The sequence below is a fragment of the Phoenix dactylifera genome, chromosome 3, assembly GCF_009389715.1.
Source record: "Phoenix dactylifera cultivar Barhee BC4 chromosome 3, palm_55x_up_171113_PBpolish2nd_filt_p, whole genome shotgun sequence".
Taxonomy (NCBI): Eukaryota; Viridiplantae; Streptophyta; class Magnoliopsida; order Arecales; family Arecaceae; genus Phoenix; species Phoenix dactylifera.
In genome coordinates this window covers 5427312-5449601 of record NC_052394.1, presented here as the reverse complement: position 1 = coordinate 5449601, position 22290 = coordinate 5427312, and the positions used below count along the sequence as shown (strand labels likewise).

Below are 22290 nucleotides of genomic sequence, written 5' to 3'. Positions count from 1 at the left end.
TTATTTAGCTTTTCTTTCTTTTTTTTTTTTCTTTTTTTACTTGAAAAATAGAAGTTATGTAATGTGTTGTTTAGCATCATTTTTCTTTTTCTATTTTCAAAAATAGAAAAGTAGAAATTTTTATTTCTATTTTATTTTAAATTTTTGAAATATAAATATATTTGGTAAATCTAATTATTTTAAAAGTAAAAATATGATGGTAGCAGACAAGACGTTGATAGTGGTAGCGGAGATAGCGGTAACTATAGTGGTAATGTTAACAGTGATGGTGGTAGCGGTGGTGTAGCATAGAGGATATGGTGAAAAAGAGATATGATGGAGATGGTAGAGGTGGTGGTGACAATTCTAGCAGTGGTGAAGACATCAGCAACAATGGCAAAAATGATGATCATATTGTTGCAATAGAGATGACAGTGGCAACGATAGTGATGATGGTGGCAGCAATGGCCGCATCTTACTTTTGAACATAATAAAATTAAGTATCTTACTTTTATTTTTTAGAAATAATAAAAATAATTTTAAAAAAACAAAGATAAGAATAATTGCATCAAAAAAAATCTTTGTCTCGATTTTTTTAATTTTTTTAAAGTAGAAAAGAAATGGAAGCACATATGAAGCTTCATATGAGACACATTATTTAAACACACCATCATTATTCTTTCATAATTTCACATCTCATGCTCCTAAACCCACTCTATGCATGCAGCCTCTTGGTTGTGCCGTTCCTACTAGGATCTTGAAGTCATCCTCTTGCGTCGGACGGAAATTGAAACCAAGGTGCTTCTTCATTAGATATGCACCACCCATCAAGCCCAGTCATGCCCATTATCAAGTTCATATCATCAAATAACATAGGGGAGTGCATGCTGGCTAAATCAGTGAAGAGACGTTTCTCGGGCTCTTCCATCTTGAGGATTTCAGATTGCAAGGGTTGCTGAGGTTGGATATCCAGGGACTTGGATCCATTATCTAAAACTGAAGTTTCTGCGAGGCCAGAATCCATACCAACTTGAGATGTGATATCCAAATTTTTGCAAGTATGGGGCATCTGATAGGTGACGGTAAACTTTGGCGGGTTACCATCATCCTTTTGCTGCACTTGCTTAGTTGCTTGGCATCCTTGATCCTTTCTACGTAAACATTTGTAGTAGCTTCTGTGAATCAAGAAAGTTTTTGAGTTAGCTCCTTTGAACTTCTGAACCCCGGGATGTTGAAGTCATCGATTGATGCAAACAGGCCTTGACTCATTTATTTTAACATTGTATAATTAAGAAAACGCTACCTTTGATACTTAGATCCATAGATCTTTTTCTGCCCATATTTTCTCCACTGGTAGCCATCAGCCATCGGCATGGATGTAATAGTGGTCCATGATACAGTACACCTCCTGCATGCTTGATTAAAAATACCACATCAACTGCCATTCTTTTTATCAAAAGCAATCTTTTTCAACTCATGCCGCTTTAGGACGTGTTTGGAAAATCCAGCACGATGTCATGAAGTGGGCAGTATATTTGAGAAAAGCCCATATCAACTCGGTACCTCTCCACCCAAAACTTGTGGGAGGGAAAAAAAAAATCTTCTTCTTTTCCTGCAGACCTACAGGTTCGGAGATTGGGTTTAGGCTTAAGACTAGGATGGATCTTTAAAAAAATATAGGCTGTTTTGTAAGAAATCCAGCATAATCCTTTTGGATTTCCTAAATAGACCCTTACCATAAGGCAAATATAGTGCAAAAAATACCGAGAAAAGGTTATATGAACCTCAGGATGAATTAGGCGGCTAACGGAGGAACACCCTCCTTAGCCTCCTTTCATTTCCCAAAAAAAAAGGAAAAACAAGAGAACCTCAAGATGACTAGTCTTATCCAGTTTGTTTTCTCGTTTAACCAACTGATTGCATGAGTCTGAGGGTTATGATGCACCACCGATAATTTTTTTCTTGCTATATATATATACACACACACATAAGGCACTCCTAAAACTATAACCTTTTCTCAATAAACAGGTGAATTTCTCGCTCCAAGGAACTAGAATTAGAGAAAAATAAATAAATAAATAAATAAATAAATATATATATATATATATATATATATATATATATATATATATATATATATATATATATATATATATATATATATATATATATATATATATATATGGCCTGGTAATAACATTAAGGTGGATCATGTCAAGACGGGAAATGGAGTAGGATATGTAACATTGCTTCGTCAAACAAAGGTGATGAGTATATATATACAAAAAACATTACCTTCTGCGGCCTTGATCACCTCTGCTTTCCACCACCCGTTTTCTTTTTACCCCAGGCCCTTTTTTCCCACCACCGGAGGCAGGTAAGCTAGCTCCACCAGCCACGGCTTCCTTGCCTGGCTTCTCACCGGGCCCGAGGACCGAGAGAGCCAGAGTAAAAGACTTCAACACTTCTTCAAAGAGAACTCCAGCCCTCTCCACCTGCTCGTTAGCCGGATTCATCGGTGAAACCAGAGCTCTTAGCTGGCTTGTGAGCTCCCGCCCCCGGCTGAGCTCCTCTATCGCCATCGAATGGTTGAGGGTGGGCAATTTTTCTGCCTCAGGGTTTAACATCTTGTTTACCTTCAAGTCCAAATGACCATCGAGCAAATCAAATGGCTTCGTTCTTAGATCTCTAATTTTTTGTGGCTGTCTGGATATATATAGACTTTAAGTGGAAGAGCTAGGGAAAGGAGTTCCAAGAGATGCACATTTAGTTAGCACGTTCGCAAGATAGGTGGGACAATTATTTAAATGAGGGTTTGTTTGTTTGCAATGAGTTGGAATGAGCAAGTCCAAATTTCTTATAAACATGATGGTAGGTAAAAAAAAAAAAAAATCCTAAAAGAGAAGGAACAGCCCGTCATTTCATTTCATGAGATTATAAAAATGAAAAGCAATACAAAAACAATACAAAACAAGAACAAATAGGGACCTTGAATAATTTCCCCGACACCTTCTTTTTTTTTCAGAATTCTCTTCAATATCTTCAATTAATCAGATAAAATCCAAGAGATAAAATTCTTTTTGTCAATTATGCCGATCTTAGATGTGACATGTTAACTTGTATTTTCTAGCAAGTTGCATTTTGGACTGAAGGCGCGCGTATGACGTTAACTAAGCATTAATTGCTTTGGTACAATTATTGAAAGAATATTATCCTTTCATGCATCTCTCTTCTCCTTTATCTAGAAGCTTGGACCCAACATTTTTTGGTTGATCATGGACCCAGCATATGAAAAGGACTTGGCATGAAATTTTTATTTATTTTTTTCATTTATCAATGGTGGTTCTAAGTTTTCACTGTCCATATTATCTCTCGTGTGCATTGCATATGTCTAGCTCTAAGTACTTTTATAGAGGGAATAAGAGGAGAATGACACATGTTGGGGGGAATAAGATTTTTTCCCCAAATGACGCAAATGCCCCTAAGAAGCTGCACAACCTCCGACCCTGGACGGCCGAAGTCGGCGTCCGACCTCGGAACGCCCGACCTCAAGACGACCGACCTCGAGACCTCCGATCTGAGAAAAACCCCGATGTTCGAGGTCTACTCTTGTCAACCACCTGCTACGGCCGTGCACCTCTGAGGTCCGGCCGAGGACCATATCCTGACGCCCCTCTGACATTTATTGCGCATGGCCGCTATAACCCTCCGGCTCACTCAACAATTAATGCGGATCTCCGGCTTACTCCACAATTAATGCGGATCTCCGGCTTACTCAACAATTAATGCGGATCTTCGGCTTACTCCACAATAAATGCGGATCTCCAGCTTACTCCACAATAAATGCGGATCTCCGGCTTACTCCACAATAAATGCGGATCTCCGGCTTACTCCACAATTAATGCGCATGGCTCCTGTCATCTACGGACCCTCAGCTCTCCACGGCAAATTAGCCCAGCAGAGTCTAGTCGACTATGATAAGTCTCTGATCTCGGCCATACCTCCGACACCAATGCAATAATTCGCCTGGTAGCGTGCTAGTTCGGGTTGTACGACGCCCTCACCGCCGACATCAATGCAATAATTCGCCTAGTAGCGTGCTAGTTCGGGTTGTACGACGCCCTCACCGCCGACATCAGTGCAATGATTCGCCTGACCGTGCGCCGACCTGAACGACATGCCGAGCCGTACTACGGCTTCGCCCTGTTACATCGCAGGTAAACCGACCCCCGCCTATAAAAGGTAGCCTTAGCCTCTCAGGAGGGGGTTGGAAGGTGGATACACTCTACAGACACTGTTTATCTCTCTTTTCACACTATTTGCCCCCTCCCTGACTTGAGCGTCGGAGGGCCGGCGCCGGAAAACTCGGCCACCGGTTCGTGTGCAGGCACCCAGACGGAGGACGCCACCAGCTGACGGATCGCCGCCTCACCACGAGGACCAGCTGCTCCTTCTCTCCGACCACACCAGACGGAGGACGCCGCCCGCCGACCGGTCGCCGCCCTGCCGTGGTGACTCGCCGCTCCCTCTCCCTCGACCGAAGATTGCCCCCGGGTCCAATTTCCAGCAACAACACACTAACCTTATCTTTGAAGATTCTTGCTTATGTTTGGGGCAAGGCTTAACTAATTATTCAAATTTATAATGTTGATGAGTCAACATATTGGACTAGGAACATGAGCAACTTTTTGCAGAGGGTGCCAACTAAGTTTGGAGTAGGTTTTTTCTTGGCATCCCACATCTAGGGTTGCTATCTACATCGATCAAGTGTGGAAGGGTTTAAGATATCGAAGAAAGGATTGTTAATTCAAAATGATAAACTTAATTTTATAAAAAATTGACTTGGGGCCTCTTCTAGAGTTCATACCTCCCTGCTTAGGTACAAGCCAACCAACCAATTTGCAATAGGTGCAAAGAATATCTAGTAATTATTTGATTAGCTCTCAACTTAACAAAATAAATTTTATTATTAGGAAGATAAGATTGCTTGTGTGAGTTCGATGCCGTGCCACGTACGTTCGGCAAAGCAAAAGATTCCATGGAAAATTTAAGTCCTAAATGTGCTCGTCTTCTAGAAAAGCTATACCTACACTGACATACGACAAGAATGCCTACATCTAAAAGATGGGTTGCATCACTCGGCAATGCGACGAAGTTATTCCGATCAAAGCATTATACATAATTGCGGGGATTTGAGCATATATGTGTTTAGTCCCATCTCAATTATATATTGGAAAGATCATGGGTACTCATATGGGGTTAAGGAGCCAAAATAAAATCTTTAGAACCAGAAGAGTAATAATTCTAATCAAGCATGCTTATTCCAAGAACAGCTATTCCAGGATGGTTTAGCTACTAAATATATTATCCACTAAACATGTTTAGGATGCAGATGGATTATCTATAAAGCAAGAATCAGGAGTGTAACAATTCTGATCAAGCATGCTTATTCCAAGAACAGCTGTTCCAAGATCGAATTTTACATTGTTCTTGAAGTACCTCTTTGAATAAATAATATTAATTTTAACGCATCAAAAATATCAATAATTTGTAAAATAACTATTTAGAAGGAATAGCCATTCCTGTTTTAATTTCTTATTTGTAGGCAAAACACAACCATAATATTTTCCGCATGTTGCTATAAATAACCTTTTCTTTTCCACATGAAAGGATGGGATGCTCCAGCATCTTCCAGCCCTTTGTGGTCGCAACCATTGAACTTATAATTGAAACATCTAGATCTTCATTTTTCTTTTCTTTTTCTTCTAAACTTCGCAAAAATCATGTTGTGTTTATTTGAGGTCTCAGTTCAGACTTAGGCTGCAGATATTGTCTTTCTTAATTTCTAAAAACTACAAATCAATATCTTTCATGAGGACATTGTTTTGTATCTTGAACAAGATATATATGTTGACGCTTGAGAGTCAGTGAAGGACTTTCTCAGAGAGTTCCTGAAATCGTAGTTATTACTACGCCATAAGCCGCAAAAGTAGGCTTTTTGGCTGCTTGTTGCTGATTTATTCACATTCACTGGGAAAAGAAAGATTAAACTTGCGGATTGGGGGGAATGTTGAACCTACATTCTAAAGCTTGCCAAAGAAAATAATCATTACTTAGTTGTGGGTGCATATGTTGAGTATTAGTATGCCTTTTCTCAAAAGAATTGAATTATGAATTCATAGCCATTGTTTAAAGTAGGTGGAGCTCGGCTTCTTTCATTTCTTTAAAAGAAAAAAAAATGTAACCACTGATCAAATGCTTTTATTTAGGATTTTATTTGGAACCGTTAGTTTTGGGGTCTAGTTAGGCCGCTCATGATGGGCTAGCCCGACCAAGATCATCTAATATTCAAAAAAGAGAAGAAATAGTTGGGGGGAAAAAAAAGAAACTATCGGGTAGTTTCGTCATCTCTCTCTCCCTTTCTTATTTGTGTTTCTTAACACTATTCACACCTAGGCTCTCCTCCCTAGCTAGAAAATTGAAGTGTTCTAAAGAGAGAACAATATAACCCTTTTTCATTCTTTTTCCTGCACCAAAAAGCAGTTGAATAGTGATTTTATGTGTTCTTTTCATTATGATTGAGTACTTGATGTTGAGCGTGTTTCAAAAGTGAAAAAACACATGGTTCAACCTCATCGGACCTAAGAGTTTCATTTTTTTCACTCTTTCAAAATAACTCACGAAACATGAAATTCTATTTAGTATTTTTTTTTATTTTATCAGGAGCAATCTTCTCTATACAATATTCCGGTTAATTTAGAAGAATGAAGCTAGACAGAACAATGTTAAAAGGCATCGTGTTAAAAGTTAGCAAATAAAGGTTCTAAATTCAAACCTTAGATAATATATTTTTATACTATTTGAATTTTGATAATGAAAATATGTGTGGATCTCTCTCTTTATATCTCCTTAGGTCAGGTTGCAGTGCTCGTCCCAGATGATTACGTAACGATGCGCCCATGCAATGACAATATGCATGGCGCCCACAGAAAGCACGGAGGACCGTCCAGCGCCAACCAAAGAGGACCAAATCGCTGGTGGATCCTACTCATTGCTTGTTGAGTCTCGGTGGACAAAACTATCGCCATCTTCTACCAACTAGGGAGGTTCTCTCCTTCAGTCTCCTCCCTGGTTACTTCCAAAAGATGAGCTATGTAGGAGTCTTTAATTAAAGTCTCATGTCCTTTCCTTTCGTGAAGTGATCCTTCCTTGCGTTTTTTTTCAAAAATCATGCTTTCATGTGAAAAAGAATAGCGATTGTTGAATCAGTTTGCTCTTTCGACAAAGCGACAAAGCTCAAACCTGGTACCTCTTCCAGAATTCCAACTCATTGACTGTTGACAGCTACTTATTCTTTTTAAGGTTTTGTTATAACAAATTGCTTGAGGATTAGTTAATAATCCATTGTATATTTTTCATTGATCCATTCATTCAAGAAGTCGGCAGAGATTGGGATTTTCTTTCTAATGGTGGGCACAATGTACAGTTCATGCCGCGTTGAATGCCCAAGCTAGCCCTTTCACTTAGAAGAAATTGCGTCGAGTGGTGTTCCTTGAGCATCTCCTCCCAATAATATGAAGAATTATTGCTGCATGCATAACTACATTAGTACATGCCACCAATCACTACAAGATAAGATGAGAGATGAATGAAACCCACACTTTTGCATCTCGGCGATTGGTGGCATGCGCCTGCTTGGCGGTGCATGTTCAATATGCACGCAATAATTACTCCAACAATACATTGGTATTATAATAAATGCTATGGAGCAATTTTTCTAGTGATAGATGTTTATAATAATAATAACAATAATAATAAACATAACAAACAATAGCTTAAATATGGGTCTTGGGGAACACTTGCACTTTAACATAACCAATCTAGCAAGAGCAAATCTCCTTGCTCATCATCATTCAGACCGTCCAAGATAACAGGCCCTGATCAGGACCAGCTCTAGATCTGGCTAAATCCAACATTTGTCCCTGGTACCAAAACATTTCAAGAGAGACAGATATAATTGTTAGACTAATACCCTCACCCTTCAAACCACTTACAACAACAGCTGCACAAGGAAGCCGGAAGTAAATCGAACTGATCTTGCCCATCCAACCAAAGCCTGCTTGTATGGTAGGAAATAATTATATTATTTTCCATAACCAGGAGTTGAGCAAATGATATTACAAATCTCAGATAGCTAACATGTTATTTGCCATTACCAATTAGTTCTATCTATCTAAAGTCAATCCTGACTGTTAATTGGGTAAAATCTTTACGGGTCCTTACTTCTATTTCACTCGTAACCAACATCCTTGTCAGAACACAGGCCAGCAAATGATTCAAGTAAACCCATGAATGAGTCCACATCTGTAGCTTGGGGGACTGGTGGTGAAGGCATACCGGGAACTGCACTGCTGCAGCCTGGTCTATCCATTAAAAATGGACTCCATTCAGGCAAATCAACTGCTGCTGGGATGGAAGGGGCGTCATAGCTCGTCTCCATGGTTGATTTCTTGGAGCTTGTAGCCTGGGAAGGTTCCCAAAGCGTTGGAGACTTTGGCACCACCTCTGGTGAGGACCAGTAGTTCCCTTGGTGATTAATGCTGGATCGATCCGATTCGAAGCTAAGCATGCATTTGTCTGAAGGGGGTGAATCATCAGGAATCCACTGCGAAGTTTGAAATACATCTGTACATGAATGCTGCCCAATGTAGGTGACAAGAAACATTGGTGGGTCATCTTGCATTCTTTGCACATGTTTTATTGCTTGGCAGCCTTGGTCTTTTTTCTGACCACACTTGAAGTAGCCCCTAAGATTTATCAAAAGAGTTGATCAAGTTTCTAACCTAATGGAATTTCTGATCTGCACTGCATGCAAATAGATAGCATTTCAATTTTTATACTTCAAAACTATTGCATTCTTGTTTTTCCTGGTGACTTCAGAAGTACTGCATGCTTCAAAAGTTGGGTCAGAAATGACTTTTTAATTAGCATTTCTAGATAAATAGGATTCTAATGGACAGTGAAAGACAATGGAAAATTATTCTAGGTAGAGCACCATATACTATCTTTTGCGTTACTTTGTCAGAGAACTTTTTTTAGTGGTAGTGGCACAAACATCTTTGATTGGAAGGGTTTCAGACTGCATACAAACAATAATTTGTTGATAACAGAAACATAAATTTCTTACGATGCCTATTTTATGCCATGTACCTTGGATATTTGGCCCCAAGAATCTTCTTTTGCCCATATTTTTTCCATATATGGCCATCTTCTAATTCTGTGGCTGAAATGACCTTCTGTGCACCTGAATATCCTCTGCGAGCAAATAAACTACTGTTAATATTATCAACAGGTCAGGAAAAGAAAATGGGGCGGGGAAAAGAAAAAGGAGGATCAAATGAAGGATTCCTTAAAAAGTAAAAAGAATCAAAGGAGATCAATGTTCTTATCAGAATGCCTTAAAAAGTGGGAAGAAAAAATTAATGTTACAAATAATGAAATCTTAGTAGATTGATGATATTGCAATATTATAACAAATAGAATGATGAGAAAATAAATGTTTCTTTGGCAGACAAAATGGCCAGGAAGAGAAGAAAATGTTTGGGGATTCATTCGCCCAGTACTAGGTTCTTATCACTTGCATTATAGGAAGTAATTAATCATGAAATTTTAATTTTGAAGTCATTTTCCATTCAACACCATAGGATATTAGAACATCATAACAATGACAAGCCAACTATCTTTGATATCAATAAAGTCGTGCTTATAGGGAACGAGAGATGAATCATAATCAGGTGACCAAACCATGTAAAGGTTAGCAACTTGTGATTGGCTTCCTCCACCTTCTTTACCCTTTCTTAATGATATCAAAACTCGTTAGTTCTTCATATTATGAGATCCTTTTTCTGAAAGTGTTTTAACGAAGTCTGAACTTCCATTGCCTAACAAGAAGAAGATGTATGACCTTCGTATTTTTCTTGACATATCACTGCAGTCATATACACATGAATTAATATGAAAATATCATCCTTTTTCTTACCAGAGAAACTCGTCAATGAGCTTCATTGACCAATAAATTTGTTAACCGGTAAAGAGTACTACAATGTCCAAAGTAATAACATGCTCTTACTTAAGCATGATGGCCTAGAATTCAAACCCAATAATTACTAGCAAACATGCTCCAAATAGTCATCATGCAAATTAAATTTACTAATGCTTCCTTGTTCTTGAAGCCTCAAAAGTATATTAGAGCAAGTTCCATAACACAATGCATATTATTTGGTAGCGGATTGGCCTGGCATGACATCTTAGCTTTTCTTTTCATAAAAAAAGAAAAAAAGAGAAAATAGAGGGGAGTAGCTCAATGAAAATCTAAGCACTGCAGGCATACAAAGAAGGTGCTGAAAACCAAGAAGAGGAAGAATAAGAACTTTAAGAAGAAAACTACATCACAAAGGTGAAAAAATAAATTAGGGAAGACAATTTGAATGATAATAAAAAGAAAGATAGATTTGTTTTTATAGGAAGAACTTTAAGAGAAATCCAAGATGTTTGAAAGGCTTTCAAAGGATTTTATTTTCTCCATTCTGTCCACATGTAACAACTCAAAACATCACCTAAAAACTTTGAAGGTAATATTTGAATTTTTGGGTGTTGTATAAATATCTGAGATCTTTCTAGTGCATTACATATGTGAACTAAGCACATATGTGCATATATCCTCACATACTCTCTTCATTTAAGCCCCCGCATCATTGTTAGATTAAGGGTTCAAGCACATTTAAATCTAATCACAAACACCACAAGTGCCCTGTGATCAGCCCCAAAATAGCCCATATTAATTACAATATTTTCAAGTTTATATAAGTTAAAGACCGGATTGATTCTAATACCATTTGTAATAATTTAGAATCTCACAAAAAAAATTAGCTAAAAGAAGTTATTTGGATTCCTTAGCCCTATACAACTACCCAACATCTGTCTAGCATGGAATCAGTGTAGGACTAAGTGCATACTTATATACAAAGACCCTCACAACCAAAAAAGGCTAGCTGATAAGCATTAAATGGGTTCCTTGGTCTTATCTAAATACTCAAGATCTTCTTAATGGATAATTGATGTGGAACTAAACACATACCTACACGGTTCTGATATCATAGTTTCTGACATTTTAAGTCTATCATGGAAGTCCAGAGCATTTTTAGCAGTGATCTATTGTCTTTCAGATTTAGAGGGAAAATTAGTAGTTGAGCAGAGAGCGACCTGTGGTTTGTAAAGCTCATTACACCTTGGTTATTTTATGAGGTTTAGTGATGGCAGAACTATGTGATTATGACATAATTTGTCCTAGAAATCTTCTCTTGCCTGTCAATACGCCATGGTTCTGATTAAGGGCTTATTTGGAAGCTCAATCATGATCTTATCCATGTGCCAGCTCACACAAGATGGGAGCTGCTGGGTAGAAATAATGATGGAAATGAGACATGAGAAACTAGTAGAATGTCCCCGACCCAAATCAAAAATTTGGTATCTCATAAAGTTAGAAATATAGACTCCTTGGACCAGCTACATTAATGTCACCTTTGGGAGAGATGTCACAAAACTAAAATAAAGCTTACTTTTGTAGAAAGTAGGATTGTCCATAAACGGGTGGGCAATATACGTAGCGGAGCAAGCCTCCAAGTACCCACAAAAGGAGCCAGACACCAACTAATACGCCCCTCTAGCCTTCATAATTTTTGGGACACAGAACTTTGCTATCTTCCTTTTGCTAATAATAATAATAATAATACATTAAACTAAAAAGAAAAAGAAGGAAGCAAATTTTGGGATCTTCCTGGGGATATGTAGGAGCTTAAACACTAGAACTCTTTGAGGTGAAACTCTGTGATCTGACTCAAGTTAAAGCCTTCTTAGTTTTCTGAGTAGGAAAAGAGAGTAAACATGAGCAAAGAGTAGCATTTTGAAAACATCGAAGCAAGGCTAACATCCAAGGAAAGACAATAACCTCCTCCTGATGCCGGCATTCCAACATCTGGCTTCAGAAATCTTAAGCATCTTGCCATTCCCCCCTTCTTGCTGTGTGTTCTGCGAGCTCGGTGCGAAGGTCTCGGGATCCGAACGAACAACCCGGGCTTCTCCAGAGGTTAAGACGGTGAGAGCTCTGGCGAAGGACCCGGAAATCTCTTCCACCAGAGCATCAACTGGCTCGCACCGCCCGCCAGCCACCAGCTCTCTTAGGACGGCTCTTAATTGCGACGCCAACTCACGGCCTCGGACCAGTTCCCTTGTCACTGCTTCATGGCCTGGAAACCGATCCATTGAGGAGAAGACGAAGTTGACCTCTCAGTCTCCTTCTTTCTTTCTTTCTTTCTTTAGTCTTATGTATGGCAGGGTAGTTTTATAGCGCTGTCTTGGTTGTATACGTATACGTATACGTATACGTAGGTTTCAAACATGGGATGGAGCTATTCGAAGATGCATGGAAATTTTACAGAAGAGTTGATGCACGGATAAATTATATCATATGCACCGTGTGGACCAACGTTATCGTACACCACATCAATTAAGATGTCTCATTTTCATGGGCCAATCATCGCGATGAGTGCATTAGCCACATAGTGCTTGCAGTGCACTCGATGTATCGCTGCACTAGTACACCACCAGGTGTATAGGATATGATTTCTCGGATTGGGTTCCAAGAGTCGTCATCTTGGTGACGTTGGTTAGTTTGTAAGCTTGTTCCAAGGAAACAGGTGACACCGGTCACTTGACACTTGATTAAGGGTATCCGTACCGTTGTAGATTGAGCTCAATTAAATCCACCGGGATCTTAGCTATAGGAAATTCTTATAGCTTGGATTCATTGCAATTGTTTATTGGGTTAGTGCTTTCCTTCTGACACCAATACCCATGTCTTCATCCCGCATTAGGATGCATGGCTAGTGGCCACTTTCAAATGTTGAATGTGTTTGCATCAAAAAAGAAAAAAGACGTTGAATGCGTTCGACTCAAGGTTGAATCCACTAGAAGATGCTGCATTTGTGCCATTCACGTATTTCAGAGATTAACAACAAAAGGGGAAAAAAAAAAATTATACCACGTACAGAATGGTCTCTCTCTTTTCTTTTCCAGGGTCGCAAATGGCAGCTCAAAATTTTCACCCATACCTTCCCCTGATTCAGTCGCTGCCACACTCATTTCTTGCATTGAATGTGAAAAAAAAGAAGTGATATATACAGATAGAAGTTGTATTGAAAGTATGTAAACAGTGAATAGATGGAAACAGCACAGAATTAGACTTGTTCAAATATGATAATTACTTGGGCAGTGCGCTTTACCTAAACTAAGCCTTTATTAATTTTTTAATCTGACAGCAGAGCAAGCACCAACTGCTATTGCTGACCGACCAGTATTAAGCCAGGATTAATGTTGAGTACTAAGAAAGAAGTATCCGGTTGCTTACGATTTGATATTTGTGTGTGTGTCTCCACATCCAGCACATGTGAACTTGTTCTATTTATTGTTTTTCCTTGTGAAAAGTACTGGTATGATTTTAAGAGAGGAACTCCTTATATGGGGAAGTACATTTTAATTTGGAGTGAAGAAACTTGGTTTATTTTCCTCTTGAAATAGGAGAAGAAGAAACAGATCATGGAGTCCAAACCTGAACCATAAGAGAGAAATTGTTGTGTTGAAGAGTCTGCCTGCACTGTGCCACTGTATTCTCGGTAGAGCTGATTATGGGCGAGTCTTAGGTCCAAACCATACTCATTTTTAGATTAAAATTTAATATTTTTTGTGCTCAAATTTGATCCATGATCAATGCCCTGCTTAGAACACCAATTCTTTAAAATGAAGTGCTGTGTTGGAACCTTTTTCATGGTTGAAATTAATATATGGAAGACCTATCCGCATCCCAAGGTCTCTTTAAAAAACTAGAACTATTGCCGATGACTTCTCGAATCGGATAATAATATTATATGTTTTTATTATTATACTACAATTTAATGTAAAACTATAATATTATAACATATAATTACATTATTTTATATTGATTATACCATGTTATATAAAATCATATGATATATTATTAAACCACCTAGGTATAATCAATACCGGTCTCTCAGATCTTTTTAAAATGTTGTGATTATTCACTAGTAAATAATGGATGACCGCTCCAGGAGACTGAGGTGAGATCCATCTTTGGATCACCAGCTGGTTGCTTTCAGTGCAGCTGGATGAATGATGGAGCTCGGAGTATTTTAAGATTTGTGAAAAGTGATCCAATAATAGATTCAAGCAAAGGAAGGTGAATCCTCCCTTGCATGAATGATACAACCCCTATCTGCATATATAGTGTGCTATCCACACACTGATACTAGCTGCAAACAATCAAGACCTGTTGTATTAAGAAGGGAACTTTGGAACGGATGTACAAGATTGTAAGTGTAACAACTCAGAACCTCACCCAAAAGACTAATCTTTTTTTTTTTTGTGTGTGTGTGTGTGTGGGGGGGGGGGGGGGGGGGGGGGGGTTGGTTTCTTAATCCTATATAAGTACCTAAGTTTTCTCCGGCGAATAACTAATCCAGGACTAAATATACGTTTGCACGAGTTCTCATATATAGGGTGGCAATTGGGTCGGGTTGGATGCAAGTCGGATCAAAAATTCATCAACTCAAATACGACTTATTTATTAAATAGGTCAAAATGTTAAACATGAATCAGACTTGTTTATTAAATAGGTAACCCGACAAGATTCACATAACCCATTTATTAAACAGGTTAATTAATGGGTTAGACGGATTTTTAATAGGTTAAATAGATTTAAACAAGTTAAACAGGTTGAGCAGGTCAGGTTAAACAGATCAGAAATAGGTTAAGCAGGTTTCAAATAGGTTAAACATATTTTAAATCGGTTGAATGAGTTCGGTCATAACTCAACTTAATTATTAAACGAGTTAAAATGAGTTAAACGGATTGAAGGTTTAAATCTAAACCCAACCCATTTAATAAACAAGTTTAAATAGGTTGACTTATTTACAACCAATACCTATTTATATCAAACACAAACCTGCTCAAAACAGGTCGTTCGTAGGTCGGGCCATAAATTGCCACCCTTACTCACATACCCTCTTTTGTTTAAGCTCTGATATCCTCATCAAGCTAAAATTCTAAATTCATCTAAATCTAATTGCAGACACCACGATCAGCCTGTGGTCAGTCTCAGTGAGCCTACACATAAGCCATAAGCCGAATCCACTCTAATATCATTTATAACAATTTAAGACCTCATCCAAAAAGGCTACTCGGAAGATCTTGTATAAGTACCTAAAATCTATTAAGCGAATAACCGCACGGATCCTCACATACATTCCCCGTTTAAGCCTTAGCATCCTTTCCAAGTTAAGAATCTAAATCCATTCAAATCGAATCACAAACATCATAATCAACTTGTGGTCAACTCAAATATTATATCTATACTACAGTATCTCCTAGTCCATATAGGACATGGGCTGAATTTGCTCTGATAGTATTTGTCACAGCCTAAGACCTCATCCAAAAAGATTAGCCATAATGTATTTTTTTGGGTTTTTTAGCCTTATATAAGTACCTAAGTTTTCTTCGATGAATAATCGATGTAGGATTAAACATACGTCCGCACATGCCCTTATGGTAAAAGCTAGCTATATGGAGGAGATCGAAGAATAGAACTTCATAGAACCTGACTTGAGAACCTGAAACGAAATTAGAGAATCTCTGAGGTGATCCCATTATATCGGAAACAAGTTTTCTTTCAAAATTCAGAGGGGAGACTTTTAATCTTGGCCCCGGTGGAGGCAAAACCTGCGAGGCGACCACACAAAGCAACTTCACGTAAAGCACATGAGACACGGCTGGGAAGGCTTGGCGACTAGGCAAAACCCAAACCACATTTGAAGTCTAACTTCTCCCCGAGCCTACGCACGGAGAAGAAATACGCTCTATTTCGACGCAGCTTCTTTTTTTTTGGGCCGCGGTGTCACATCAGGACGCCTTGTGAAAGTGTGTGATGGGCGATGAGCCTTTTTTGAGTCATGAGGCAGCTTCTCACAAGCTTGGCTGGTGGAAAACCCAAAGAAGGGTTTAGCTAAGAAGAAGAGTCGAACCTTCCCCAGGGGCCAACGAATTGAAAACTAGAGAACGAGGAGGGCCAGCCCGCGTCCAATCATTGGAAGAAACCGAGGAAAATCCTTCAAGACTTGGATCCCTCTGAATTCAGAATGAGAAGAGGGTCCGTGGGAAGCTGCCTCGTTGGCTGAAACAGTCCACCCACCCACCAGACCAATGTCCTCAATACGGTTAATTAGGACGTCGCCGTTGGAATGACGGACCCATAGGTCCGGCCACATCAGTTAAAGTGCCATCATAATCGTTCTTGTTTTAAATGCACTTAGCCCCAAAACAAACTTTTAATCATAAACAAACTTATCATCATTTGATTAGCATGCTAAACCAATGAAGTTCTCCCCTATTGCTGTGTGAATTATTTCAACTATAAAGTCATTATTATTTAATTTGTAATATGCCCACTCCAAAGCAAATAAAATGTTGGAAGCTACTTAACTAAATACTAGAGTTCAGCATGTGAGATGCAAGCACAAAAGGATGCATGATATGAATGATTGTGATGTTCTAATCTAATTGATAATAATTTTATTATTCATCTAAAGCATTGCAAGCATAGAGAACCTGCATGCCCCTAATTAGTGGGGTTTTTCCTACGTTCAAGACTCTAATTAATGCTTCCAGAATATATCTATGACCAAATTTATTAAAAAGGCTTGGATATCTTTTTTCACCTTTCAATATACTTTTTATGGACATTTGGCTCCTAATATTTCGATCTTTACAAGGACTGTGTATAATTTCATGATACGACGAGGTTGAGTTCAAAAAATGATATTATTTGCTGATGTTTAAATTAGGAAACAACAAGGGGTGTATTTTCTTTTTCTTAATGAGTACCTTAATTTACTTATATAATATCCCTAATTTTCATCACATCTCCCCATTAATCGTAAAACTCCATACTTGGAAATCTTACAAATAGCTTCTTTTTGTTCGAATTACTACCCCGGAGGTTGTTATGCCCATGAAGCACACCTCTTTGTACAAGGCACTCGCGACTTTATTACAAAGCCAGAAGGGTGGCCAAAAAAGAATTAATCATGTGAATCCTATCTAACTCCTGGTGCTCTAATGGCTAAATATAACAATTAGAAATGACACTGTTGCTCTAATGGCTTCATTAGTTTATGCCCTTCAATTGTCTTGCCTCGGCTGCGAGAAGATGGCATCCATGCTGCTCCCACTGCTGCCCGAATTGAACATGACATCCGCCAAAGCAGCGACGGAATCAATATCCCTTCCACCTTGCACGTTAGAAGGGCCGGCTTGTGTGTTGCTATCCATGAGGGATAGGATATCCCTTTGGCCATGCTCGAGCTCCCTGGAGAACCAGATACCCAGTTGGGTTGAAGTGGGTAGGGAAGAAGGCGGTTGTGCGGTGGCTTCGGGCATCGGCGCTTCCCCTTGTGGGTTGCTGGTGTTGCTGCTGGTGTTGTTGTTGTCGTTGGGTGCTAGAGAGGGGATGAGGAGTGGTGTGGTCGAGGTATTGCAGCTATGGGTGCCGCAGTACTTGATCTCATATGTGTATGGATCATCGTCAAGTCTCTGGACTTGTTTCTTTGCCTCGCACCCGTAGTAGCTCTTGTGGGTGCACCGGTAGTAGCTCCTGCATGCCAAAGGCACGTATAGGTTTTTGACATTAGAGAGTGGATCGATTTTGGTGATACCATGTAGCTTGATTCTTAGGTGCAAAAACCAAATCTTTGGGATTCAAATTGAGCTGCAAGGAGCCAGCAGCGGAAGGGCTAAGCTTTAAGAACATCCACATGCAGCTCGCTAGCTGTTTTCTCTACATGTATGCGATTTAAATAAGCAGAAGTGGAAGGGGCTGGGACTTGTGTTAATAAATAATGAGAAGGAAAGACTAGAATATATGACAAGGTTGGATCACAAAATATAAATGAAGAATTCGAAAAGCGTTGGTTACAAGAGGCAACTTCTAGGAAACTAAGAACCATAAAGCAAATCCTTTAAGAAAAAAAGGTTAATTTCCATTAAGCAAATGAAAGAGGTTCCCACAGAAGAAGAATATAGCAGACTAGAAGTTAAAGGAAGAGAGGTAGCAGGAGTTGAAAGAAGGAAAATGCATGAAGTGATGACCAGGTGGTGTTCCTTAATTTACAGCCCAGCAAGCAAATCCTTGATTTCTTTTTCAGCCAAATAAAGTACCCAAGGCTCGTTGGTTATTCCTGTGGTTGTGGCAATGGTATAGCATGGTTAAAACAAATTTTATCCGGCGCACCATATGATACTAAAAGGCAATCATAGAGCTAATCACTAAATTAAAACCCTAAAGTTATAGCTAAGTTCTGTTATAAATTAATCTTCAAGTTTCCGTTTTTCTAATAACCTGATTTCCAATTCTAAAGGCCCTATACAAGCTAGTAGTGTAGTTCACCATATCTGGATGTACCTAACCAGAAGCTATATATGACCTCCTATAGATACCAACTCATCACATCTCCCTAGGCCTTGGAAACTCAAAGAGTAAAAGAAGCACCATTACGAAGTTATACTGGAATTTTGTTAATGAGTTTGTATGACATAAGGGAGCTAGTTAATTTCTTTTTACTGCCAAAGGGGAAAGAAAGAAAAAATAGAGGGAACTAATTAAAAGAGATGGCTACCTTGGAAATCTGGAGCCGAGGATATCTTTCTGTCCGTACTTCCTCCACGTGTACCCGTCGTCCGGTGGAATCTCCATGTTTCCTGTTCGGAGGGCCGGCACCCTCATGATCGTCCCGCCGCTATCCCTCCTGACAATTCAATTGGCAGTTGGTTATCCAACGGTCGACCTCAACTAACTTTTAAATTGCTCGACTTAACCATGGATATAACTTCAGCGTTGGAACCTTTTTGCCGCGGTCAATTTGTAAAAAAAATGTAAACTTTCTTTTGGGATGTTTTGGATTGAAAGATGGCGAGGTAGGTAAGAATGGATGCAAGTTCTCTATGTTTTTCAGTCACTATCAAGCTCACATGCAGGGAAAATTCCTTGACCCTTCCAAAGGGAAAAATACAGGTGGAAACTAATCTAGAAGAGTCTAAGGATTTGAATTCTACCTCCTCCTCGAAGATCTTTGAATCGAAGACCCGGTCGGTCTTCTCTCGGCCACCGAGGAGCCATCGGCGGCCACCGGAGCCTCTCCTCCACCCCTACGGAATGCCTCAATATGCGTATCAGGGGTGCTACCACCACCCGAGCCTTGGATTTCCAACCCCAAGTGCCGCAAATCCGGTGTAATCGTTTGATCCTCCGGCGTCCGGCGACGGTAGAATGGGTTGTCTTCTTCCATCGGTTGCCCTTGGGAAAAATTGATTGCCGGCGTGTAGGTACCACCATGGGAGCTCCCTTCTCCGGCACGTATATCCAAAGGTGACGCTGTGCGCATATCGGAGAGAGACCCCGACGTCTCCCCAAAGAACATCTGAGTGTTATACTGCGGCGCGTTGCGAGAGTGCAGCTCATGGACGGCTTTATTGAAGGCCTCAGCAACCTCTTCGCAGGAGCTAAAGAGGAGTGGGGGATGGTTTGCGATGTGTGGGAGTTTTGTTTCTAGGTCTCTGGCGAGCTTGCATGCATGAATTAGGATTTGGTTCAAGGTGTCATCCATGGCTGCTGGTGGTGGGCTTTTTGTTACTGCAGCATAACTACATCTAAAGTGAGAGAAGGAAATAAATATATGGTAGGGCTATGTATATGGAGAGAAAACAAGGGTAGAAAATATATAGAGGGAGGAGGGGTATTTCAAAGATTATGGGACTTTTTTCATACGTTAGATGGTGGGACAAGGGAGGGAGGTCATGAAACATACCATTGTGGTGAGGAAGGGAGGACTGGGTTGTGCCCAAAAAAAAAAAAACAGAAAAATAAAGGTGGACTGGGTCATGGTCCTAATTGAGGTTTGTCTTGCTTTCTCTGGTCTTAGGGAAGACCTTCTTAGTTGAAAAGGCTCTTTGAACTTGGAAATACTTTTCTCTCCTCATTTGATGACTGCGTGGAGTTTTCTATTTTGGATTCTTCTGTACCGAGTACCAGATTGGAGACCGTGGATCCTGGACTAGGTGCATTCCAAGACTCCAGAAGTGGAACCCATATCTGATAGCCAAAGCTTATGCACATCTGAACCAAAGAACTGGTGCTCCCAACGCGAGGACGGTGGCATAACGAGAGAACTTGGTATACCGTATACCCACCCAAGTGGGCTAACTCATTTAATACGAGAAGGGTCTGGCCCCATCTAATTAAGATTATATGCTATACTTTCAGCTGGAGAAGTTGGTGGAACCAACTATGGCCGCTTGCAGCCATCTGTTAACTTTTAGCAAAGGCTCAGGATCCTCTGCTATGAGTGGTTAGCGCTGGATGTGCAGAATCGCTATCATCAAAAGATAGATGACTATTAACAATAATATATATTACACATAGCATATAAGATCATCTTATTTAATAGCCATTCATCATCCTATGATGATGGTAATCGAGTGTTGTACAATACTTTATGGTGCAAACTGTACGCTGCAGAAGATCATTGCTCATTTCTAAAAGCAAGGCTGAGTCACTAACCTGAATAAATAATTCTGAAAAATCGGAAATATCCTCTATTTGAAACTAGTTCTCATGGACTTACTGCCTGAACTAGGGATTACCCTAATTGTAGATGTTGATCTATCTATATTGATGTTAATTAGTACTAATCTTATTCTCACAATAGATTTTTTTGAGTGGAATTCTCAAAAATAGAAATAAATATCGATCTCTCGGTCAGGTCAAATCATCTATAATCCGCGTCATTATAATGTTTCCTACAACTTGAATGAATAACATACTTCAAAAATACGATAGGTCATGAAAATGTGAGTGAGAAGGCCTTTGCATCTAAACCAAATGTTGAGCAAATTGGATGCAGCCCAGAGTTTGTCATATGCATTAATTATAGAAATTAATTGGAAAAAAAAACCCTTATATCATGTGTGAAACGAGACAGCTGTGGTGCTGCACTCCCGTTAATTATAACTCTCCTGATTCCCCCTAATACTTTGTGTATATGCGACAAGAGCTTGATCTAGTCCCCCTTGTTGCATGCCTGCAGTGTCACATAAAATTTTGTTCTTAAAGCACCACACCAAGATACTCAAGTCTTTATTCTAAAAACTCCACACCGAGATACCTGTCAGATTTGTATGTATGTATGTATGTATGTATGTATGTATGTGTGTGTGTGTATAAAGGACTTGAATAACTAATAAAGCTAACCCACAATATTAAAAGGAAAATGAAATAACCTATAAGCCCTTCACATTATCAATGTTAATGATCCATGAAACTTTGGAAAGAGAACCTCATCTACAGTGGTCTTCCAAAATTTGACGTGCTCTTCTATGTATGGTCAATAGACTCAATATGTATTAGATGGCTAGTTTAGACTGAAAAAATGAGCAAAATTATGACCTCAGGCTGATGGATTGGTTAACTAAGATTAATTTGAGGAATCTTGCTGAGCTAAGATTGTAGCGACCTTGCATGCATAAGATGTTGTCGACAGTACCCGGTATTCTCTTATCGTCAACGGCAAGCTTGCTCGTAGCTAGCAGAATCCACACCTACCAAACCCCTTCAATTTTGTAAGGCAAACTAATTACATCAAATATTCTAAACTATATGGTTGATGAAACCTTTATGCAATCCGAGCTATTTTGTATGACTCATAGTGGTGTAGACTCATTGTACTTATATTGCACAAGCATTTGAAAATATTGGTCCTAAGGAAGAATCCAGTTGTGATCTCATGTTTTTTAAGATTTGTTGGCTCTATAGGTGGGGGACAATCCTAAGAGGCTAGGGTTCAAACACTTTTCTTTTCTGATGATTATCATATAAAATGTTTTCTTTTGGGAGGACAGTTATATATAAAATATTTGATCAGCTTATTTTAGGATTTGTTATTTCAGGTATTGACCTAGCGTAACCCCGAAGTTGGCTGGCCCAAGCCAACCAATAACATTGCTATTAGGTGACATCGTGGTTACAAGCATGAGTTCTTCCATGGACCATCCGTCTTATTATATAATGCAAGCACTCCACTTTATTAGGTTATAGATCTTCATAGGTTTTTGCGTGCGCAACGTGTGGATGAA

At 39.3% G+C, this 22290-nt stretch overlaps 3 protein-coding genes across 3 annotated transcripts; all 3 read right to left on the bottom strand.

Moving 5' to 3' along the window:
- Positions 1 to 542: 542 nt before the first annotated feature.
- LOC103702138 (probable WRKY transcription factor 70) lies at positions 543 to 2761 on the bottom strand. The gene is made up of 3 exons (XM_039124368.1): positions 2275 to 2761; positions 1283 to 1387; positions 543 to 1154 (listed from the first exon to the last, which is right to left on the bottom strand). Exons 1-3 carry the CDS (start codon positions 2604 to 2606, stop codon positions 743 to 745), a joined length of 849 nt encoding a protein of 282 aa, XP_038980296.1. The 5' UTR covers positions 2607 to 2761; the 3' UTR covers positions 543 to 742.
- Positions 2762 to 8269: 5508 nt separating this feature from the next.
- On the bottom strand, positions 8270 to 12300 carry LOC120110334 (WRKY DNA-binding transcription factor 70-like). The gene is made up of 3 exons (XM_039125160.1): positions 11987 to 12300; positions 9190 to 9294; positions 8270 to 8786 (listed from the first exon to the last, which is right to left on the bottom strand). The coding sequence occupies exons 1-3, from the start codon at positions 12298 to 12300 to the stop codon at positions 8270 to 8272; spliced, it is 936 nt and encodes a 311-aa protein (XP_038981088.1).
- Positions 12301 to 17286: 4986 nt separating this feature from the next.
- Positions 17287 to 19766, bottom strand: LOC120110333 (WRKY transcription factor 55-like). The gene is made up of 2 exons (XM_039125159.1): positions 19216 to 19766; positions 17287 to 17758 (listed from the first exon to the last, which is right to left on the bottom strand). The coding sequence occupies exons 1-2, from the start codon at positions 19764 to 19766 to the stop codon at positions 17287 to 17289; spliced, it is 1023 nt and encodes a 340-aa protein (XP_038981087.1).
- Between the last annotated feature and the right edge of the window lie 2524 nt (positions 19767 to 22290).

Coding starts and splice junctions, on each gene's coding strand:
- LOC120110334 (XM_039125160.1), bottom strand. CDS start 12,300: ATGGATCGGTTTCCAGGCCATGAAGCAGTGACAAGGGAACTGGTCCGA. Junction 9,295..11,986: donor AATGCCGGCATCAGGAGGAG/GTTATTGTCTTT, acceptor ATTTGCTCGCAG/AGGATATTCAGGTGCACAGA. Junction 8,787..9,189: donor CTTGGGGCCAAATATCCAAG/GTACATGGCATA, acceptor GATAAATCTTAG/GGGCTACTTCAAGTGTGGTC.
- LOC103702138 (XM_039124368.1), bottom strand. CDS start 2,606: ATGTTAAACCCTGAGGCAGAAAAATTGCCCACCCTCAACCATTCGATG. Junction 1,388..2,274: donor GGTGATCAAGGCCGCAGAAG/GTAATGTTTTTT, acceptor TCAAGCATGCAG/GAGGTGTACTGTATCATGGA. Junction 1,155..1,282: donor TATGGATCTAAGTATCAAAG/GTAGCGTTTTCT, acceptor CTTGATTCACAG/AAGCTACTACAAATGTTTAC.
- LOC120110333 (XM_039125159.1), bottom strand. CDS start 19,766: ATGGATGACACCTTGAACCAAATCCTAATTCATGCATGCAAGCTCGCC. Junction 17,759..19,215: donor CAAAGATCTTCGAGGAGGAG/GTAGAATTCAAA, acceptor TTTGGCATGCAG/GAGCTACTACCGGTGCACCC.